At 42.7% G+C, this 12,877-nt stretch overlaps 1 protein-coding gene across 1 annotated transcript; it reads left to right on the forward strand.

Annotated features, from left to right (window-relative positions):
• Positions 1-1,098: 1,098 nt before the first annotated feature.
• On the forward strand, positions 1,099-12,585 carry ARNTL (aryl hydrocarbon receptor nuclear translocator-like). The gene is made up of 10 exons (XM_010134936.1): positions 1,099-1,170; positions 1,854-2,031; positions 3,410-3,656; positions 5,025-5,131; positions 5,457-5,607; positions 6,201-6,289; positions 8,126-8,234; positions 9,571-9,664; positions 11,213-11,315; positions 11,875-12,585. The coding sequence occupies exons 1-10, from the start codon at positions 1,099-1,101 to the stop codon at positions 12,033-12,035; spliced, it is 1,311 nt and encodes a 436-aa protein (XP_010133238.1). The 3' UTR covers positions 12,036-12,585.
• The last annotated feature ends 292 nt before the right edge of the window (positions 12,586-12,877 follow it).

Below are 12,877 nucleotides of genomic sequence, written 5' to 3' on the forward strand. Positions count from 1 at the left end.
AGTGTGTTCGCCATGCACTGCAGTATGGACCCATGAAGGTAACTGGCTTCATCTGTGAGGCATCGAAGCTTTCAGTTTTCCCATTAAAGCATGAAGCATTCGTTCTAATCGGTATTATTAGCTGTTGAGTCGAGACAGAGGATTCTTTTTATGTATTTGTTACTTATTGCCATTTCCATCGATGACCTCACCTTTCTCATACAAGGTTTTTAACCTGGTCCTTGGAATCATTTCCTACTATGTCTCTTAGCTCTATTCCACTCTGATATTTTAAAGTAGTTCTGTAACTCTGCTGCTGTTGAGGTGAGTGGGTGTTTAATTCACTCGCAGAACAGGAGTCTGCATTGCTTAAGTAGAAGGTAGGATCTTACAGCTGCAGATTTCCAGGTCATGAAGTCTCATGTTTGTCAGGAGCAGAAATCTCTCATCTCAAGGAAGCCACCAGCTCAACTTCAGAAGCTGGAACCAAGAGAAATCATTCCAGGGCAGTGAGCCTAGAGGGTCCAGCTGGATCAACTGAAGTTTTTCTGGCTCCTGGTTTTGTCTGGTTGTCAAGCATGTATATCCAGTGCTGGTTCCTTTTTTTTGTACGCCTCTGACAAAGTTAGGGCAAAAATAAATACTATGAATTACAGTCTTCCCATCTGCTCTGATAGACTGACTGGTAGAAATTCAAGAACTCGTATTCTTGAAGAGTGCTAGTATGTAGGTAGGTATTTATTTTTATGTTGGCATGAGTGACTCAGGCACAGCTGGTACTCTCACTACTGAGCAGCAGCTTTGAGTGCACGTGGCGCAGGACAGTCTGACCTCCTTGAGGTGATCTCACTCAGTTCTCATTTTAAGGGAAGCACACTTTGCTGTAAAACATTGGCATCGTTGTTTTCCTCCTTACATGAAAAGCCTGTAGGGCCCTAGAAGCTTTTGTACATGTTTATAGCTGTTCGTTTTTGTGTATCCCCATGCCGAAATGGTTGAAGGGGATAACAAGCTGTGGAAAAGCCGCTGTGTGGTTTAAACCCACCATCAGCTTCTGGAGCACTGTCCCTGGAGCTCCAGCTGCGTCGCTGGCGTTGCTGGTACCGGTGCCCCTGGCGCATGGCGGGCGTCCTCCTGGCGCTCTCCGTAACAGCGCACTGCCGTTGGCTCCCACAGCTGGTGTGTGTTTTGGTACTGTGTTTCTCCAGTTCCTTTCTACTGAAAAGAATCTGAATCTCCTGACAGAGTATTATGAAGGTCAGGACTTACTGTTAGGGCGTGTTCACATGCGCTTATTTCTGTGAGGCCAGAGAGACTTCGTACACATAACCAGAGGTCTTGGGTATTTGTAGGCCCTGTGTAGGTCACTGCTACCATTTTTCCTCCTTCTGTCAAAACAGTGAAAAATTCTGATGTCTAGAAACACTGGTTGAGGTGAACCTGCAGTGGCACTGGGCCTCCTCTGCTCTGCCGTTGGGTATGATCTCTCTGGGTGGGTGTTGTGGTAGGGAGGTCTTCCGGTCTGAAGGGTCGTGGGCCTTTTGGGTGACTGTGTATGAAGTACTGCTCCAGTTATGGGTAAACAACCTCCATCTATATTTAATCAGTTGGTTAGCGTTCAAAGAAATCACAGCATTCACTGCAGATTTGTACAATCTTTTGCTAATCTTTGCACTTAGAACCCTGTGTTCTCCAGCTTGCGTCACTATTTCCGCGCTGGAGAGTGTAATCGGGAGTATCAGTGTTGATACGGTCAGTCAGTCCTGCACGTAAGGACATAGAAGGACTTCAGTGCCAGTCCCAGCAAAGCCGAAATGTTGTACATTTGGCGCATGTGATGTCATCATTTATGTGTTGAATTTTGCCTGACAAAGGCTGCTTCGCTTCCTCTGTGCACTGCAGCTGGACTCCCAGTTAAAACCGATATAACACCTGGGCCATCACGACTGTGCTCTGGAGCGAGACGGTCCTTCTTTTGTAGGATGAAGTGCAATAAACCTTCAGTGAAAGTAGAAGACAAGGATTTTCCTTCAACCTGTTCGAAGAAGAAAGGTAACAATTAGGTGTTTTATTACCGAATGTAATGGCTGTTAAGGCTTTATATTTACATATATACACACACACAATTGCTCATTTGCAGTAGTTAAACTTTTTATTGAGCTCTGTCAATGTTTCTTGTTAAGATACTGAACTATGTTAGGTCTCTTACGACTTCACACTTCCTCCTCACCCACGACTGCAGCTATCACACACTGTATGAGCACATAAAGCCAAATATTCCTCGCTGCTTTCTTGAAATTTTTGCAGGCAGTTCGTGCTGACTGTTGTGGTGTGGGTATTGGATCTTGTTCAACATCGATCGTACCACGTTCAGTCTTGACCTTCTAGCCAATGCTGGAGAACAAAGGGGAGCTGTTACCCATTCTGCTTCTCTGCTCTGTATTGGACTAGCGATATTTGGATCCAGCTTATGAACTCAGAATAATCTAATTTTTCTGTGGTTTTGGTCCAGTCTGAGTACTGGATACATAGCATTTCTACACCAGAAGTGTTCGGTCATAACATTATTGAAGTTGGTAATATTTTTTTCCTCTGCAGGGTATAATTCTAGACATGTTGGAATGTATATTTAGTCCAAACTGGAAATTTGAGTACTTTGGATAATACATTTGGTATTAGCTAAAGTGGAAAGTGTCAACTAGAGAACAGAAGGCAATTTCAGTGTTTTGTCGCTGGATATGACAGCTGCCCCAAGTTCTTCCTGCCAGGTTCAGGCACAGCTTCAACCTTGGGTCATGCTGTAGTGCTGGTGCCTGGGGAAACTAGGCTGTGCAGCCTTTAAATCTACCTCCGTGAAAGTCACCTTCCTTGCACCTCTACGGCCTGCTCACTGCTGAGGAATATGTGCTGTCCTTTTGGATACTGACTGGTCCTATGACTTGTCATTGTGGATCTTCACCCTCACCCCTGTGTACAGCTATTGCCTGTACACCCCACAGAGTGTACATTCTGCCAAACAAATTGTTCCTGGCTTTTGTAGGAGTCTCATGTTACATTGGAAAAGGTGTTTTATTTATTAATTAATATACTGATTTCTTCAGAAAATCTTTTAGATTATTTGCAGCCTTTGGAATAACAAAATGTGATGCAGTTTCTACTTAATCAAAAGCAACCTTGGTCTGAACTATGTGGTGTTTCAGTATGAAGAACAGTTTTGCAGAGATAAATTGTTTATAACCTGAATTATCTCAGGTTAGCTGCATTGAAGCAGGAGTGCTGAAAAACCCCTTAGTGAACAGTATCCCAAATTTCCTGGGTGAGAGAGGACGTGTGTTATTAGCAGAGGTGAGGTGAAGTTCTCCACAGCCATCTCCGTGACCTAACCGCTTGTTTTGTTCGTTTGTTTTGTTGTATTTTTCTCCTTATACAGCAGACCGCAAAAGCTTTTGCACTATTCATAGTACAGGCTATTTAAAAAGCTGGCCGCCAACAAAAATGGGACTAGATGAAGATAACGAACCAGATAACGAAGGTTGTAATTTAAGCTGTCTCGTTGCAATTGGACGGCTGCACCCTCATGTAGTGCCACAGCCAGTCAACGGTGAGATCAGGGTGAAACCTACAGAGTATGTTTCTCGCCATGCAATCGATGGGAAATTCGTTTTTGTAGATCAGAGGTAAGAATACTTGTCCTAACTTCCACAACAAGTCACTGTCCCACACTGCTTTACTCACAGTTTTACTTAAAGCCATGTGAAAAAAGAAACAACTGTGCTTTTCAGCGTTTCACTCAATCCTGACTGCAAGTTATTTTAGTTTGAGGCTGAGCGCAAAGGTATTACTGTGTAATTATTTAGAATTACTGATTAAATTAAAAAACCCAAAACCCAGACCTCCAGAAATACGGCTTACTAGAGAGATCCAGGGATCATTTCTGCCCATTTGTTAAGGGAACGTGTGTAAGTAACCTTGAGAAGAATACGCTGTCGTGTTTTGGAACTGGGCTTGGTAATTCCTGCCTCTTCGCTGTTTGAGAACTGGCAGACACCACTTAGTGACGTTACTGCACGGGCTGCCGTAGGCGTAGAGAGCATATACATTATTTAACTGTACACCTGGGCATACTCCGCCGAATTAATACTTCTCTATGTGGTCTCTTGTGTTATAAGAAAGCAAGCTTTTCATAAGCTTTACTTTGTGGAAAAGGTTTGCTAACTTGTACCAGTGTGGTATTTCCTTTGTTCAAACATTAACTTTATCTAAAACACTAATTTTTACATTTGTCAAAAGAAATTCCTTAAATTTTCTTCAGTAGTGGAGAGACCTGAGTCTTCCTTCAAAATTACTGGCATTTTCAAGGAAAAAAAGACGGTGAAGGATGTTAATGTTTCTGACAAGAAAGAAAAATGAGTTGACTTTGTGGCTGGTGAAACAAAAAGTCCGTTTATTTGTTTCATGGTCCTGTTTGATTTCAACCAGACACGTAGTAGGTCTCTTAGTGCTTATTCAGGAAAATTCTATTTGTTAACCGTTCTTTATGGGTGTGGGTGCAGGGTTTGGGGAGGAGGGGTTTTTTTGTCCCACTCTTAAGGCTTGTGACTTGAGGGGAGAAAATGCTCCTGAAACACTTGTGGTGCTAGAGTTTGGCCTCTGTGCAGCAGCAGCAGCACTGTAGATACACAAAGGAACACGGCCGTTCTTCAAACCTTCCGTGTCTATTTTTCAATGGCATTTTATATAGAAAATTTTACATTATATTTGGCTGCTACATTGCAGCTTTATTCAGGTTCAAATTCTCAAAATCACAATATACCTCCAAAGCTGTTTAGAAGCTCTTGCCTCCCCTCCAGTGGTGATAGGGCAAATACCTGAGAATTAAAAAAAGTATTCTTAATGAATTTTTTTACCTTCTAAGGTGAAAATACCTTTCTGCATCATTTGAGCCTCACCCAACTCCAGCGTGAGCTTTAGTAATCTGTCACTAATGCTTCAACTTGAAATGAATTCTTTTTCTCTTATTTTTCCCTCTACCTCCCTTCCCCAAGGGCAACAGCCATTCTGGCATACTTACCCCAGGAACTTCTAGGTACTTCGTGTTATGAATATTTTCATCAAGATGATATAGGACATCTTGCAGAATGTCACAGACAAGGTAAGATCGTTAATAATTCAGAAAAGAAACTCAGTAAAAATATTGGGAACAATTGTGTATTAAGAAAACCAAACTAACTTGAAAACATTTGGATATCTCTGTTTGCAAGTGCTTTAGTTAGGAAACTTGTGCTGCATGTGCCGAACAATACAAGTATCTTAGACTTCCATGGATATTTAGTGAATGTTTGGGGGATGACTGCAGAAATAGCATTTTTCTTCAGGACTAAAGAGAGGAATAACTGAATTTTCCCTGATAAGGGCTCTGCTTATGTGCTCATGGTGCCTCCTTCACCCAAGGTTACTTGCTTTCTCCCTGTCTTTAGTTTTGCAGACAAGAGAAAAAATTACGACTAACTGCTACAAGTTTAAAATAAAAGATGGCTCTTTTATTACATTGCGGAGTCGCTGGTTCAGTTTCATGAACCCTTGGACCAAAGAAGTCGAATACATCGTCTCAACAAATACAGTAGTTTCGTAAGTATTTTTCTCTTGGCAGAAGCATGCAAATGCTGATTGCTTCGTCCTGTTTTCAGATGAAATTTGGCCTAAATACGTGCACATCTTCTATATGACAACAGGGGCCTTCTCCAGATAACACCCAGAACTGCGTACCTGGGGAGAGGGGAATTAGTTTACTAACTGCAGTAGTTTGATATCTGTTTACTAAAGCCTGCAGAAATACAGATATTTTGTTTGGGAAAACCTGGAATTTCAGTCTTTGTAGGGACTATGGGGAGATGCATTTCTTTTGCTTTTGTAGGGACTTCCCCTCCCTTTTTCTTTTTCCTTGAGGGTTCTGTACAGGTGCAGTGACTTTGCAGTGGAATAACTGCTGTGGAGGAATTCTCTTACGAGAGCAGCTGTGTGGGTTCTGCGTCGTACACTTTGAGTTGTAACATGGTGGCTTATTTCTGTTGTTTATCTAGCCTGGTGTCAGTCACAGTGCTTCTTTCACAGAGGTGATGGTGACTCACAAACTACTTAAACCCTGAAGCATTCCATTCTGGCACAGGGACTGCTTCGCAGCGTGTTCTATCACTGATTCTTCTAATTCTTGAAATCCACAGCACCAGTGTTCTTGATAGTGGAGACACAGCCTTTCCACAGCTTGCGGCTTCTCCCCACAGCATGGACAGCGTGCTTCAGGCTGGAGAAGGTAACTACTGTACTGAGGAAATTACCGGCAGTCATGCCTCGTTAGCAGCTAATGCTGCGTGCACACATTTGCAACACCTTGGTATTGAGAATTTGTTCACGTAGTGAATATAAGCTTTAGGGTAACACAGGGCTAATGCAGTTCTTGCCCTTAACTTAAATACCGACTTTGGATATAAGCTGCTCAAAGAAAAGGGAATGAGCCAGTTTAAAAGCTAGTCGGGGATCGGAGGAGAGAGACAGAGCAGAAATGGTTGCTGCTCCTTGTACATCATCCAAAAGAGACTTAAAGTTCTGTGCCCAGTGCGGATGGCTACTCAGAGGGGAGATGGATCCTAACTGCTGATCGCCCCTCACCTGCCCTTGATTTGACTTTCTGTGAAGACATGAAGACTGACCTCTGGTAGTCATCATGGACTTGTTACAAACAATCACAGAACCGTCTTTTGTAGCAGGTGGTGGGCAGCATAATGCGGAGCAGAGCTTGATTTGATAATAAAGTGTAACTGGAGCAGGGAGGAAGGGAGGTTCAGTCGAAGGATGCAGTGACAGCCCATGGATGAAAGATGGTGGTAATGCTGAGATTCTTTCCAGAGAGCTGGGAACTATTGCTTTTAGAGACCCTGTTTACTAGATGCTGCTTTAATCAGCTGTGCCTTAATAGCCACAAGGATATTGCACTTGTCTGGAATTACTTCCCTAGTTGTACACTTGTTCTGCTTCCCTAGAACTGTGCAAGACTTGAGCTAAGGTGAGCTTCTCAGTTGCCCCTGTTGAGAAAAATGAGGTTCTGTTAGTGAAACTGGAGGAGGAAGGGTGGCAAAGCATGGGGCAGCTGACAGTGGAAGGAAGAGAAGCTGCTATGTAGGCGTGATGGTTAGTAATTGAGGGTGGAGTAACAGCGGTAACATGGTGTCTGGGCCTTCTGAGAATGGGAAAGAATATAGAACAAACTTCTGTTACAGAATAAGCTGATTCTTACCACAACACAGCCTTGGAAAAGAAGCCAGATGTATAATATTGTCATACTGACTGTTCTTGTCCCCTGAAAAGAAAGTTAATTAAGTTTAATTTAAAATGGTTCTGGCTGTGCTAAGGATTTGATGATGTTTTAGGTGAACCTTCTCACCTCCTGATGAGTCTGAGCCACAGATACTGCGGGTCGCTATTGTTAAATAGGAATTTCTAGAAGCAAGCAGCTATCCATTATGGATAAGCAGTGCTAAGGGCTTTCTTACCCTTTCAGTACGTGATCTTTTCTTTGCTATGCTGTGGAGTACATTGGGCTCCTTCCTGATTACCTCTCAAGTGTTGTGCAGGTAGCACATTAAAGTAACACTGAGCTGCGAATTGTTGAGACCTCACTTTTTCCTCCAGTTTTAGATGCCTGCAGTTACCCACGGTGGGTTATTTACGTTCATCAGGTAGCTTGGGCTTCTCCCATACTGAATGGAATATGTGCTGGCAAGTTCTTTGCGCAAAGCCAGGAACAAACATGTTTGGAGATAAGCCTGTTCAGGCACAGAATAAAGCAGGTCTGACAAGCTGTTCTGTACCAGCTCTGGACAAGAGGTACTACCAGATGCTTGCAACAGCCAGGTTCACGTAAGAGTCAGGGTATGTTGTGTACCTGCTGCCATGGAGGGATTTCTACGAAATACAGAGGAGCTCAGTATAAGTCAGAGCTTTGTACGGCTGGAGAAACTCACTAGCTGGTGGAACTGAAAACAAATACAGTGCAGAAGGTCCTGCCCTGTCAAAGCATGCCTAAATACAAACGTTTTCTGGAAAAGGCTTGCAAGTTTTTACCTGACCTTAAGATATCTGTTCATTCCAGGTGGCCCTAAAAGGACCCATCCTACTGTGCCTGGAATTCCAGGTGGAACGAGAGCTGGGGCAGGTAAAATAGGGAGGATGATTGCTGAAGAAATCATGGAGATTCACAGGTGAGAGAAAATGCTATGAAGTTAGAGGAAAATCAGTATTGTTCTTTAAGTGGAAATGAAGGAAGTTCGTCTTCAAGCTGAATATAGAGCAATACAATTGTATTTTATAAGCAGACAGCCTCAGGAAACTGTTCAGAATACCTGAGGCAGTCAAAGCCCATAGTTAAAGAATGTTAAAGTTACAGCCTTGCTGCTTTCTACTGTAAAAGATGAATACGGGAACATTTTTTGTAATGGTGATAATTACCTATTTACCACTGGGTATCCCTTATGTCCTGGCTGACAATCGCTGTTTTTCATGAATTTCCTCTTGGGAATTGGTCCCTTTCCTATAAACGTGGTCTCACCCAGCAGACGTTTTAGTGGCAGTAATTTAATCATACTCTTCAGGAAAACATTCAGTCCATTTCCCATAGTTTAGTTTCTGCTGCAGGCCAGAGACCATTTACTTCATCGTTTTAGGGAACAGCAGACCTATCACATAAGGCTTCTGTCTATAAGAAGAAGAATGAGGGGGGAAAAAAAAGCCAACCAGGGCTGATGACTTCAATACTCTGAAACTTAACCATCCCATTTTAGTAGCTGTCAAACACTTAATTAGGCTCAGTGAGAGCAGTAGTATAGTTTGCCACCCATGTTTTCATTTAATTTCAAGACCCTGGGTTAGTTCCAGTCCTTTTTCAGCAGCTGTTACTATTTTCCAAAGCTGCCTTCTGTTCAGCTTTCCCAGGGGAACTCTGCCAAGGGTAAGATTCCCATTTCCATTGCTTTTCTCTGTAATTACTCCTCCTCCCTTTAATCTAGAGATCTGTTGATTCTACAGTTAATAAATTATTCAGCAATAAAAAATTGATACTTGACCAAGCTACAGAAAAATGCTGATTCGGACAGTTTAAAAAGAGTATTAACTGTATCAAATGTCTGGTGTACTTTTGTAGCAGTAGCTCACTTAAGGAGCCCAGGTCACTGTGACTGAGGCAGCTCAAACTCTTAGCTGGTCTAAATTGAAGGAAAAAATGAGGCTTTCCTTAGTGCCCAGGACCTTTTCCCTCAGAAGGTAAATGAAGGCTGTACAGGAACAAATAAAGCTGGTAGGGGGAGGTAAACTGCAGGCTGAGCAAGCCAGACCCCTTATGCTGTTTATCTAGCTGTAAATAAAAACATTGCTACTGCTTATTTGAGTAACACTGAAAAAGTGAGGAAATCACAAAAATGAAGTTCGTGCTCTTAACACCTTATGCCACCTGATACTAAAGTCAGCATTTGAAACTCCAAGTCTCTGGCAGCTGACTGTAAGCTGCCAGTGAATTCATTCCCTGTTTTGTCCATATTTCAGGATAAGAGGATCATCACCTTCTAGCTGTGGTTCGAGTCCGCTGAACATTACCAGCACACCACCACCCGACACATCCTCCCCAGGAGGCAAGAAGGTACGAACAAGCTTTACCAACAGTCTTGTAGCAGTAGTGGCAAGCAGCTTGAGATGATGCTTACAAAATCACACAGGATGTTGAACAACCTCTGGCTGCTTGGCCGAGATCCCTTTACAGTAGTCCCCCAAGAGCAGAGACCAGTACTTTCTGAACACTGGCAGCTTTTGAAATCCACCTGCCCTTTAGATGTAAACGGAGCTGCAACAGCTCTCCTCATCTCTCCTGCCCCTGCGAAACCTCTCCACCACCACATACTGGTGAGCACTGGAAGTGCCATCGTGTGAGCACTGCTCAGACGCATCACAGCAGTTTTACCGTGCTGCTGTAGCACAAAGTCTGACAAGGAGATGCTTTGCTGTGCACTGACAGTTTATTTTTAAATCAACACTGTGTACCTTGCCTTGTTCTAAGATTGCTTGAGTAGCACTCACACACCGTTACCAACACTGAACCGCCTCACACTTGTACTGGCTGCACTTAAGTCATCTAGTAAATTGCTGCTTACGGTAGTTATTTTCAAGGCAAGAAGAGCACTTACCCAAATCCTTATTCTGTGCATTCAAACACTGCCTCAGACTTACTTTTTTCCCTCAGAAATTATGATGACTCTACATAAGAATTGCTTGTACTGGCGCATATAGCTGACAGTAAATATTTCTGTCTATTCTTGGCTCTCTTATTTCAAGAACAAACTTGAAGATGGAACAAACTGAGTTATAATTCTAGGAATAGTTATTCTTGCTCCTTCTGCCCTACAGTAACTCAACACCTACATATAGCAGGGGCTACTGTATTGGAATAAATGAAGAGAGACACGGAGAGTTGGGTATTTCTAGCAGGGCACCCCCTCAGTATCTCCCCTTAGTTACAAGACTACATTCGCTAGGAACGGTTCCAGCTGGCGCTGCCCTCAGGAGGGAGCCCACAAGTACTCACCTTCCAGGGGACACACATCTGAGCAGTTCAGAACTATGGTTCCAGTTCAGCTACTCCTTTGCTCTTTAAGAATCCTGGAGCAGGTTCTTCTGTTTCCGGTGAGCTCTTGTGTACAAACAAACACTGCTGTGCTGCTCCGTACCAAGAAGTGGTTAGACTCCAGGAGCAATGCTTAGCACGTGCAGTCTGGCTCTGCCTGGGAGGATTATACTCCTAAAATTAAGCGTCTTAGGTGATGGTACTTTATGTGTACCGTATTTGTAAATTCAAAAGCATTCTGTAGTTAGCTGTAATGACTACCCCTTGCAGATGGAATACTTGCAAAGATGACCCACAGAAATCCCCTGAGGACTTCTAGAACTTTAGCATATAGTACTGACTTGATCTCTTCCTCTCTGGGGGTGATGATACACTATCCACCTGACATCTGCTTGACGGGCATCATACAAGAGAAAGCAGTTCCTCCTTTACAACTTGTCTGAGTAGCCTTTAGGTGATGTTTTTCTTCAGAAGCCCATCTTCCCTATATTAAAAAATCCCAATATAGGACAAGTTAAGACTTAATGCAACATTACATGCTGGTTTATGGCTTCTGTTTTTTCTTTAAAGATCTTGAATGGTGGCACTCCAGACATTTCTTCAGCTGGGTTACTGTCTGGGCAAATCCAGGACAACTCTGGTTACCCATATTCTGACAACTCCTCTATTCTTGGTAAGTGAAGTCACACACCACTGTACCTCAAAACCAACTAAACTCGTACAGCTGTAACAAGATGGTGCTTTCAGCATCTGCAGGCTATGGCTGAGGCATAAAGCCGTAACCCAGCACTCTGTCTGCCTGGTGTGGCCTGGCAGGCTCATTTGCTGGCTGCCTGTATATTGCAAATTCAGATGGTACTTAGAAGCCCCGCTTCTGCTGCATCAGCGTGAGCTCTTCACCCGCTTTTTGTGAATGCTTTACAACTGCTTAAACAAGTGACAAGGCAAAGGGCTAAGCTGACTCCTGGATGTTGACCTAGGCTTATTTTTGAAGTATACCGCATAAGGTTGTCCTTGCTAGGAGTGACCTAACCTTTGTCCTCTGAGATCCAGGTAGCAGTGGTATCCCTGAAACTCTGGCAACCTGGGTATCAAACAAACAGATTAATACTCCCAAAATAGTTCAGCCTGCTCAGATAATTCTACCTCAAGTCATAGGGCAAGTGCCTCTAGTGAGTAAAGCGAACAAAGCAAAACTGAACTTCGGTAACTTACTGTTTTTGTGCTTACAGGGGAGAACTCGCATATAGGCATAGATATGATTGACAATGATCAAGGATCAAGCAGCCCTAGCAACGATGAAGCAGCGATGGCAGTAATCATGAGCCTTCTTGAAGCAGATGCAGGTCTCGGTGGCCCTGTAGACTTCAGTGATTTGCCATGGCCCTTGTAAATGATGCACCTGGCTTCAACACCCAAATATCGAAGTGCATTTACCGGTGGAGTTCTACAGTCTGTGAAACTTGTTGGACTGAGAAGCTTTTATGTGTGAATTTCATAAAAGCTGTATCAGATTGCAACTCATCCTACCATGTGTAACTTCAGACAAAGTGGAATAACCTGCTACAGTGTTCTGTGTTGATTCGGTTAGCTGTGTATAGCTTGCAATACTTGTATATTTTGGATTCTGTTGTTTGAAATTTTTTTTAAATCACTGTGCAACTCACTGGCATCAGTGGTAGCTTTTATATGCAAATGACCATTTCAGATGTATGGTGTGTTTTTACACTGCAAAACAGTCCCCATGTGGATATTTCTTATACTAATTGTACCATAAAGCTGTTTATTCTTTCTTGTAAGAATCCTTTACTATAAATATTGTTAAAGTGTAATGTATTAGACAGTTAAATATTTTTAAAATAAATGTTTCCCTTGTTCTAAGATGGAGCATTTACTTTGATAAATAAATTTGATAAAACCCTGCTGAAGGTGCATGCTAGAAACAGTTGCTATTTATAATTTCATTAGCTTGGGGGAAAAGGGAGGAAAAACAACGCCTTACATACCTCCACTTACAAGAGCATCACTGTAATAAATGTCTAGAGGAGCAATTATTGCTACTTCCTCCTAGATTCAAGTTCATGCTAAGAAAAAACACAACAGTAAGTAGGTTAAGATAGTCTGACATTACCAGGCTTTTTCACTCAATATTAACCATCCTTCCTTGAGCAGAGAAATGCAGCTACCTTCACAGTTCATCTCTATACTTAATCTCATTCACAGATAATTGAAACC

This window comes from Buceros rhinoceros, unplaced genomic scaffold (assembly GCF_000710305.1).
Source record: "Buceros rhinoceros silvestris isolate BGI_N320 unplaced genomic scaffold, ASM71030v1 scaffold5874, whole genome shotgun sequence".
NCBI lineage: Eukaryota > Metazoa > Chordata > Aves > Bucerotiformes > Bucerotidae > Buceros > Buceros rhinoceros.